The sequence below is a fragment of the Budorcas taxicolor genome, chromosome 14, assembly GCF_023091745.1.
Source record: "Budorcas taxicolor isolate Tak-1 chromosome 14, Takin1.1, whole genome shotgun sequence".
Lineage (NCBI taxonomy): Eukaryota > Metazoa > Chordata > Mammalia > Artiodactyla > Bovidae > Budorcas > Budorcas taxicolor.
This window is the reverse complement of record NC_068923.1, coordinates 86,839,908-86,850,120: the sequence shown is the minus strand read 5'-3', so window position 1 is coordinate 86,850,120 and position 10,213 is coordinate 86,839,908. Positions and strand designations below refer to the sequence as shown.

General features: G+C 38.0%; 1 protein-coding gene across 1 annotated transcript in view; it reads right to left on the bottom strand.

Moving 5' to 3' along the window:
* Positions 1–103: 103 nt before the first annotated feature.
* NBN (nibrin) overlaps positions 104–10,213 on the bottom strand; it is a 59,999-nt gene continuing 49,889 nt past the window's right edge. Inside the window, exons 14-16 of the mRNA XM_052651828.1 lie at positions 9,328–9,441; positions 1,588–1,637; positions 104–258 (exon numbers count right to left, since the gene is read on the bottom strand). Of these exons, the coding sequence (XP_052507788.1) occupies positions 228–258; positions 1,588–1,637; positions 9,328–9,441 (195 nt within the window). The 3' untranslated portion in view covers positions 104–227. The remainder of the gene's footprint in view (positions 259–1,587; positions 1,638–9,327; positions 9,442–10,213) is intronic.

Genomic DNA, 10,213 nt, shown 5'->3' with positions numbered 1-10,213 from the left:
CATTTAAAAATGAAAAAAAATTATAAAACATGAGATGACAAAGACTAAAACAGAACAAATGATACTAATTTTCCCAAACAAAAGAAACTTGAGTTTTGTGCATTTTATTTAACAAATTTAGGCCATAAACTTAAATCTTCTATACATGATATGAATGTACTACAGAGGAAACTTGAAGTAAATACTAAACAGGAAATGTTTTTCTGTGGCTTCTTCATAAAACCTTGTTATCTTCTCCTTTTAACATTAGGATTGTATCTGTAAAGAAAGAAACTGAGTCAGATGATATCTAGATAAATGATAGTGTTCCTTTCACAAGTTAAAAGGCTTTCAAAATATAGACACGCTTTGGCAAACAGAATGAGAATGCCAGTTTTATCCCTAGGATCAAATATTAAGCAAAGACATTTTTTACTGTCGTTTATCCTTTTGATGTTGCTTTGATGACTATTTGGTAGAAGTAAAACATCAAAAATCCTGTAAAAGCCTTAAAGTAATTAATGAAAATAACGGTTTAAAAATTAATACATGTTTTTATACTTCCTCCAGAATAGCTGCAAACAGATCTCTCCACTCCCACATTAAATTCTACCATTTGCCCAAAAGAGCATAATGAACCTAAAATATAATTATGTTATAAAAGTCTTCTCCTATAGCAACTGAACAAATGTAGTTGGGCATCTGACTATACTTATGAAAAATCAGCACTATTTGTCAACATTTTCATCAATGATTCATATATTCAATAATGAAATTAAAAATCAAATTGGCTATAAAACAGACTCAAAATTACAGTATTTCTTGGGAAAATGTTATTCCACCCTAGCCAGTATCTACCTACAATAGTGTATTTTATACATATTTGAGAGCTAATTCTTATGAACTTTGTTGGGCCTGCAAGAATGCTGAAAATGTTAAATCTGAATTAAATTATTATTACCCATTATAACTCCTCTAACCCTCTCACAAAAACTTGCTTTGAAACTCTAATCCAGCTTCTTATTTTCATGTCTGATATTTTACTTATCTTATTTCAAACTCCATTCATTCATAATTCTTTCTACTCAGGGCTGAAAATCTCACAAATGTATCAGTCAAATTCACCCAGCTCAGGAACCTTCATTGTCTAAATGCCCCAAGGTGGTGGTGGTTTGGTTGCTAAGTTGTGTCTGACTCTTGCAACCCCATGGTCTGCAGCCCGCCAGGCTCCACTGTGCATGGCATTTCCCAGCAAGAATATTGGAGTGGGTTGCCATTTCCTTTTCCAGGGGATCTTCTAGACCCAGGGATCAAACTGCATCTCCTGCACCAGCAGATGGATTGTCTACCACTGAGCCACCAGGGAATCCCAAATGCCCATAATTTAAACATCTTGTGATACAGTACAGGTGAATTAAGCCCAAGCCTTTATTCAGTAGTAAACAGGTGCTCAAGTAGTTAAAAAAAATTAAAAACAAGACAAAATATTATTCAGGTGAAGGTACCAAGTGTCTAATTTTAAGGAAAGGGGTCAAAACATTTAAACTCTATCAACAGAACTAAGTATTATATACAAAAATGCACAAGAAAGCTGAAATTAAACTTTACCTAAAGAGGTCATCAGCAAGAGAGTCTTCTTTTGCATGCTGATTTTGAACCTGTCAAAATTAACATAATTTCAAAGATTTGCTCAATGACGAATATACCGTTAATGAAACTGCCCTGCTGGTTGACTGCAGAGGTTAATAGCTGCCTGTTGCTCTGGCTAAGCCATGAGAAAATCACCATGGGAAAAGAATAAAAGCAAAATATAGCAATACAGCATAACCCAACTAAAAGTACATTGGGTTGATTCGTTGGGGTCGTCATACCCTGCTAAACTAAAGAAAAACAGCGTGGACCCTGGAATTCCGGATCAGCCCAAGTTCAGAACGCTGCTTGCGCACACACCAACATGTTTTCCCAAGGCATATGCGAGTCTATGACCTCCAGTTAGGTGACAGCCCTGGTACAAAAAAATAGCAAAGGTAGTTTAAAGTAATTAATAGAATGGGAGACATGACCGGGGACACAGGAGGCTGACTTCATGCAGCACAACAGATTCTTTCGGTTGCCAAGACACGAAATAAACGTGATGGGGCTCCAAGGAACAGGACTCTTGATCCAAGAGGTCTTGAGTCCCCTGCTCCTATCTTTAAAACTTTCATTCTGTCTCTAGTTTCTTTTTCTCCAACTGTGCGTCACCACTTTCGACCCTTACCTGCTGCGCCAGCGGCAGCAGCTGACCACATCCTGGAGGTCGCCAGTTCTCACCCATGGAACAGATCTGTTCCATTTTCCCTTCGTGCCAAGATTATTGCAGAAGTCTCCTAATCAAATTTCTCCAGCCAATCTCCTCTCAAAGGCAACCAGCACATATAATGCTAGTTTGTTAAGTTTTTAAACATTTTTTTCCAGCAAAACCCTTTTACTAAATGAAATGTCAATGTTTTGAGATCATACCACTGACAGAAGCCTGAGAGGGTAGTATTTACCCTGCCTTCAACCAGAGCAGCTCTTCAGTTAAAGAGGCTCTCCTCACAGTCCCAAATTAGGCCTCAGAAACTGCTACTGAATTACCTCATCCACAAAATAATTTTACACACAAACTCACCAAACTCCTAAAGCACCTTTAAGACTTAGGACCGGAAATACCCTGAGCTGCATGCACCCTTCCTCAAGTCCAGCTGTGATCTTATCATGTGCCATTCAAAACCTTTCAATGACTTCCCCAACCTACCAAAGAAAACACACACTCTTGAGTCTGACGACCCCTAAATGGGAAAGGTTCTTCATGACCTCGCTCCATTCTACTTTCTCAATCACTTCTCACCCTCTTCTTCATGAACCCTATAAAGCCAGATAAACTGAATCACACAAAGACAAAACACCACACATACCTCCCAACAAACATACTGGCATCTCTCTGCTTTTGTTCATGTTTCTTCCTCTATCTAGAAATTACTTCCTTTTCCTCCTCTTTCCAAAGCTGACCATCTTTCAAGGTGCATTTGCTCAATAATTATTTACTGCCTCCTGTGTGTCAAGGAACATGTTCTTCACCTCTTTAACAATGGCTTTCTGAGTCTCTTCATTTAAAAATAAGTCTGACACTGCCATGATTGAAACGCATAACCAACAGGAACCTACTGTACCATGCATGGCACTCTGCTCAGTGTGCTGTGGCAGCCTGGACGGGAGGGGATGGATACACGCATGTGAAGGGACTCGGGACTGAGCCCCTTCACAGTTTACCTGAAACTATCACAACGTTGTTAACCAGCTATACCCCAATACAAAATAAATAACTTAAAAACATAATAAAAACAAGTCTGATATGAAGAACTCCCACAAAACTTTACCCAATTTCTACCTGTTATAATTATTTGTATCACGTCTCCACTAAAGAAGTGTAAGTTCACTGAATGCAGATACTGTTTGTTTACTAGAAATAATTTACATTTATATATTTCTAGATACTATCTTAAAACTGTTTCTAAGAAAAACTCACTTAATCTTCATATAACTTCATCACTATTTTACACTATTATCCCAATTTTAACCAATAAGGAACAGAGACTCAGGTTAAGAAAAATCAGAAAACTGTCATATGGAAGAAATGGGATTGACCAGGTCTACTTGAATAAGAGCACCAGCTTATACTTGCAGGATTCAAACTTACCAGAATGATTTCCTATTTATAAAATGAAATGTCAAAATGAAATTACATCTTTTTACATTGTCTAATAAGTAGAGCAGAACACAAACGGAAGACACAAATAGATGGAGAAATATACCATGCTCTTGAATTGTAAAAATCTATATTGTGAAAATGAGTATACCTAAATACCAAAATGAGTATTACCCAAAGTAATTACCCATTCAATGCAATCCCTATCAAACAACCAACAGTATTTTTCACATAACTAGAACAAATAATTTCACAATTTGTATGGAAACACAAAAGACTCTGGATAGCCAAAGCAATCTTGAGGAAGAAGAACAGAACAAGAGCCATCAACTGTCCTGACTTCAGACTATACTACAAAGCTACAGTCATCAAGACAGTATAGTATTAGTACAAAGACAGAAATATAGATTACTGGAACAAAACAGAAAGTCCAGAGATAAATCCACAAACCTATGGACACCTTATCTTTGACAAAGGAGGCAAAAATAAACAATAGAGAAAAGACAGTCTCTTCAACAAGTGGTGATGGGAAAACTGGTGAACTATGTAAAAGAATGAAACTAGAACACTTTCTAACAGCATACACAAAAATAAACTCAAATGGATTAAAGACCTAAGTGTAAGACCAGAAACTATGCAGAATACTCTGACATAAATCACAGCAACATCCTCTATGGCCCACCTCCTAGAGTTATGGAAATAAAAATAAAAATAAGCAAATGAGACCTACTTAAAAGCTTTTGCACAATGAAGAAAACTATAAGCAAAGTGAAAAGACAGCCCTCAGAAAAGGAGAAAATAATAGCAAAAGAAACAACTGACAAAGAATTAATCTCCAAAATGTACAAAGCAACTCATACAGCTCAATACCAGAAAAACAACCTAATCAAAAAGTGGGCAAAAGACCTAAACAGCTATTTCTCCAAAGAAGACATACAGATGGCTAATAAACACATGAAAAGATGCTCAATATCACTCATTATTAGAGAAATGAAAATCTAAACTACAATGAGGTATCATCTCACACTGGTCAGAATGCCCATCATCAAAAGGTCTACAAACAATAAATGCTGGAGAGGGTGTGGAGAAAAGGGAATCATTTTACACTGTTGATGGGAATGCAAACTGATACAGCCACTATGGAGAAGTGTGGAGATTCCTTAAGAAACTGAATAGAAATGCCATACAATCCAGCAATCCCACTGCTGGGCATATACCCAATGGAAACCAGAATTGAAAGAGACACATGTACCCAAATGTTCATTGCTGTACTATTTACAATAATTAGGAGATGGAACCAACCTAGATGTCCACTGACAGATGAATGGATAAGGAAGTTGTGGTACATACACACAATGGAATATTACTCAGCTATAAAAAGGAATGCATTTGAGTCAGTTCTACTGAGATGGATGACTCTGGAACCTATTATAGAGTGAAGTAAGTCAGAAAGAGAAAGACAAATACTGCATATTAACTCCTATATATGGAATTTAGACGATCCTACATGCAGGGCAGCAAAGGAGACACAGATGTAAAGAACACTCTTGGACTCAGTGGGAGAAGGCAAGGGTGGGATGATGTGAAAGAAGAGCACTGAAACATGTGCATTACCATACGTAAAGGAGATGACCAGTGCACGTTCCATGCATGAAGCAGGGACCCCAAAGTCAGTGCTCTGGGACAACCTAGAGGGATAGGGTGGGAAGGGAGGTGGGAGGGGCTTTATGATGCAGGTGACATGTGTATACCTATGGCCGATTCATGTTGGTGTATGGCAAAACCCATCATAATATTGTAATATAATTATCATCTAATTAAAATAAGTTAATTAAAAACGAAAAATCAGCTTTATCTTGTATATCTCAGTAAAATTATTAAGTAAAATAGTGTTAAGAAACAGAAATAAATGGCATTCCTATTACTGGCATTTTTCAGTGGCTTGGGAGAACTACATATCACAGTCTTTCAAAATCCAAATCAGGTTGGGTAGAATTCAAAGAGTTATTATGTTAAATGCACAGAATGAAAATATCCTATATTCAAAGAGAGTATGGGAACTAAGTGATTGTGAAAAAGAAGACTGGTCTGCAGTAAAAGAAGAAAAAGAAGGGCTTAAAAAACAAAAGGCAGGGAACACAGAAGAGTAGCTGGAGCAAGCACAGGGAAATGAGACATCAAGACAGCAGCACAAGTGTACAGGAGCTGTAGCAGAAGAAAGTCAATTCTATTATCTTAGAGAGCAAACTCTACTTAGAGCACCCGAAACTGCTCTAGAACAAAAAGGAGACTTGGTAGAATAAATCTAGAACACAGTCTCTCTACTAATGCTAATGAAATAAAAGAAACAAGTCAGCAGCTGCACCATCATTCTCTCAGCTTCACCCCATCCAAGAACAAATAACACTCACCAGTTATAAACTGATCAAGATGTAGCAATGGCACCCCACTCCAGTCCTCTTGCCTGGAAAATCCCATGGGTGGAGGAGCCTGGTAGGCTGCAGTCCATGGAGTCGCTAAGAGTCGGACACAACTGAGCGACTTCCCTTTCACTTTTCACTTTCATGTGTTGGAGAAGGAAATGGCAACCCACTCCAGTGTTCTTGCCTGGAGAATCCCAGGGACGGGGGAGCCTGGTGCGCTGCCGTCTATGGGGTCGCACAGAGTCGGACACGACTGAAGCAACTTAGCAGTAGCAGCAGCAGCAAGACGTAGACTTCAAAAACGTGGCTGTGCAAAGAACCCAAAGACTAATGCAACTGATTCCTAATGCTCCTCCAACTCATTAAAAGGTGCTACAGAACTGTCTAAACCTGAGAATTCTTACTAATACTACAAATTTGGGAAAGAGCAGTCTGAGCAGGAAAGAGAAAACAACTCCTGGTGGAATGCTGGGAGGGGCGAATGGCACAGAGAGGTGAGTCAGTGAGACTGGCACTAACCAAAGATGCAGGCTCCAGGCACCCTTGACAGATCAGGCAAGTAACCGGAAACTCCAGGTTATTCTCTTCTGGGAGGAGAGACACTCCCTGGTACATGTTTAATTCCATTCCCAGGAAGAGCAGCACACAGCTTTACCTGACCACCCCACCACCCCATGTCAATTCAGTGTTTTCAGGCCACAGCAAGTAGATGGGCCACGCTACGTGCCTTTGACTGAATACGTTGCCATACTGACAAGTATGGATGCACTAGGGTAGGAGTGATTTTCTGCCTCAAACTGCTTCCTTCTGAAATAATTTTATTTATTTATTTTGGCTGTGCTGGGTCTTCACTGCTACACAGGCTTTTCTCTAGTTGCAGCAAGTGGGGGCTTCTCTACTTGCCGTGCACGGGCTTCTCACCGAGGCGGCTTCTCCCATCGTGGAGCATGGGCTCTAGGGGGTGTGGGCTCAGGAGTTGCGGCTCCGAGGCTCCAGAGCACGGGCTCAGTACTTGTGGCTCACCGGCTTAGCTGCTTGGCAGCATGTGGGATCTTCCCACATCAGGGATCAAACCCATGTCTCCCGCACTGGCAGGTGAATTCTCTACCACTGAGCCACCAGGGAAGCCCCAAACTGGTTTTAGAATGTAATCCCTGCATAAGACGTCACACGCCGTGTCACACAGCAAGCAATATCTGGACAGGTCTTTTAATAGCGGTAAAATGAAATAAAACAGCAAAGCCACTCCACATCCAGATGGGGGGAAAAAAAGACTAGAACAGAACATGCCAAAGACAGTTAAAGAACCTGGTCTGCAAGAAATAATAACCCATAAATAAAAGATACATAAAATTAATAAGAACGTGAAAGCAATAAAATAACAAAAAAGTTAAATGATAGGAAAAACACAATGAAATGAAATGGGAATGAATGTTAAGTAAAGAAACTGAAACTATAATGACACCATTTCAGAATTAAGAAATGAGAAATAGCTAACATGGTTTACACTATTATAAATGTTGTATTAAGTAGCATCTTCTGTAAGTCTCACAAAAAGCCTATAAAATGGAGGTACTATTTTTGTTCCCATTCTGCATACGAGGAGACAGAGGAATAATAAAATAATAATAATGTTTAAATGCATAATTAGGATTTTAATTATTTCTAATTAGGTAGAATGAAGTCAAGATCACATAACAGCTAGTGAGGAGTAGAACAGATACAACTGAAATTTTAATTTCTGATATAGTTAAAGAGCTTAAAGAAAACAACAATGAATGTAGAATAATGGATGTGAAGCAGAAAGATGATTTAATAAAGGAGAGTAATGTCTTAAGTGTTGCAATCCCAATAAATATAAAAATATCTTTAAGGAGGTAACAGAAAAGTTCCTTGAAATAAACAAGAATTGTATTTACAAATCAAAATCACATACTCTGTTGCAGGAAAAAAGAAGGAAGAATGATCAACACTGAGATATATTCTGATTGTTACTGACTTTCAGACCTGAGAAGGAATATGGTAGACACGCAAGTCATCTAAAAAGGGGGAAAAGGGCCCTGGCATGAGGTAGGGGTGTGGAAATACAAATGCCCACAATGGGCATACACACCGAGGAAACAAGAATAGAAAGAGACACGTGTACCCCAATGTTCATTGCAGCACTGTTTATAATAGTCAGGACATGGAAGCAACCTAGATGTCCATCAGCAGATGAATGGATAAGAAAGCTGTGGTACATATACACAATGGAGTATTACTCAGCCATTAAAAAGAATACATTTGAATCAGTTCTAATGAGGTGGATGAAACTGGAGCCTATTATACAGAGTGAAGTAAGCCAGAAAGAAAAACACCAAGACAGTATACTAACGCATATATATGGAATTTAGAAAGATGGTAATGATAATCCTGTATGCGAGACAGCAAAAGAGACACAGATGTATAGAACAGTCTTTTGGACTCTGTGGGAGAGGGCGAGGGTGGGATGATTTGGGAGAATGGCACTGAAACATGTATATTATCATATGTGAATCGAATCGCCAGTCCAGGTTCAATGCGTGATACAGGATGCTCAGGGCTGGTGCACTGAGATGACCCAGAGGAATGGGATGGGGAGGGAGGTGGGAGGGGGTTCCAGGATGGGGAACACATGTATGCATGTGGCAGATTCATGTCAATGTATGGCAAAACCAATACAGTATTGTGAAGTAATTAGCCTCTAATTAAAATAAATAAACTTATATTAAAAAAAAAAGAATATACACTAGGGACTCACAACACCCAGAAAGTAAAGGAAGCGTATTTTTGTATTCTCTGAGTTCTCATTAGAGTTTATAAACACATGCAGCTGATTATCTGTAAAACAGTGAGTTTTTGGAAACCACATCCTAACATGGAGAGCTGTATAGCTGTTCATATTTTCCCAAAAGAGCAATTTTATAACTGAGGTTTGGGTTCCTGAGGCGTAGGCAGCAAATTAGTTGCAGATATGATCAGTAAATTTAGAAGTCCCTTAGAGAAGTGTTACGGAAAGGTGCAAATTAATCTTAATGGTCTGTAACTCAGGAATTTTTCTGAATGAATAACCTTAGGTCACTTATCTTAAGTTTGGTTTTTAAGAAGAATTTGCTCTAAGGAAATCACAAGGGATCAAATAATCAAACAAGTTACTGAGTCTGGGTTCCTACTAACCTCCATTTCCTGCCTCAACCACTCTTCTAATTCTGTATTCTTTCGAGCATGATGAGCTATTAGATCTGATCCTCCAATGATGTGTGGAAGTTTTCCTGCTCCAGGAAATGTGACCTGTAAAACAGTAAACCTTGTTAAATGCACTAAAAAATTAAGACAATCATATTTTTAGAAAGACAAAAAACCTTCAAAACACAAAGACTGTAAATCACATATAAGTACTAAACATATTTATATCCCATAAATGAAAATGAGTGAAAGAGGGAGGAAACTGAGTTATTTCATTGATTTGAGTATATACAGAAAAATTAAGACAAATCCTTTCATTAGAGGTAATCCTGTTAAAACTTCTTTTAGTATAAAAATTTAATTTCTTTTAGTCTCAAAAAATTTCCTTGGCCAAGGATATTAGTACTTTTAAGGGTTTTAAATTTTTCCAAACTATTTTCCAGAAGTTTGTACTACTTTATACTTTACCACTCCTGTGCCAGCAGTGAATATTATATTGCTTTTTATGTGGTTAACCTCATTAATTAAAAAATTTAGTATGTCTTTTGCATTTTAATTTAATGAGATTGTGTAATATGATATTGAACGCAAATGCCCCTGTGCTATTCATGTAGGGTGGAAAATAAGCGGGAGATATTTCCCATTGTCCACTCTAAGTAGAAGAGATTCTTCCTGTTAAATGGCGTTCAGAACACTTTAATAATATTATAATACTCTAAATGGCTCTAAAGTCATAGGCAGAAAACTAATGTTAATAGTAGCTCACATTTGAGAGGAAAAAGCTACAACACCCTGTAGTCACAGCAAAAATCATATAGATCATGTTCTAGAGAAAAGCAGTCTTTCACAGAAATCACTTTTGAAAAAATTACTATAT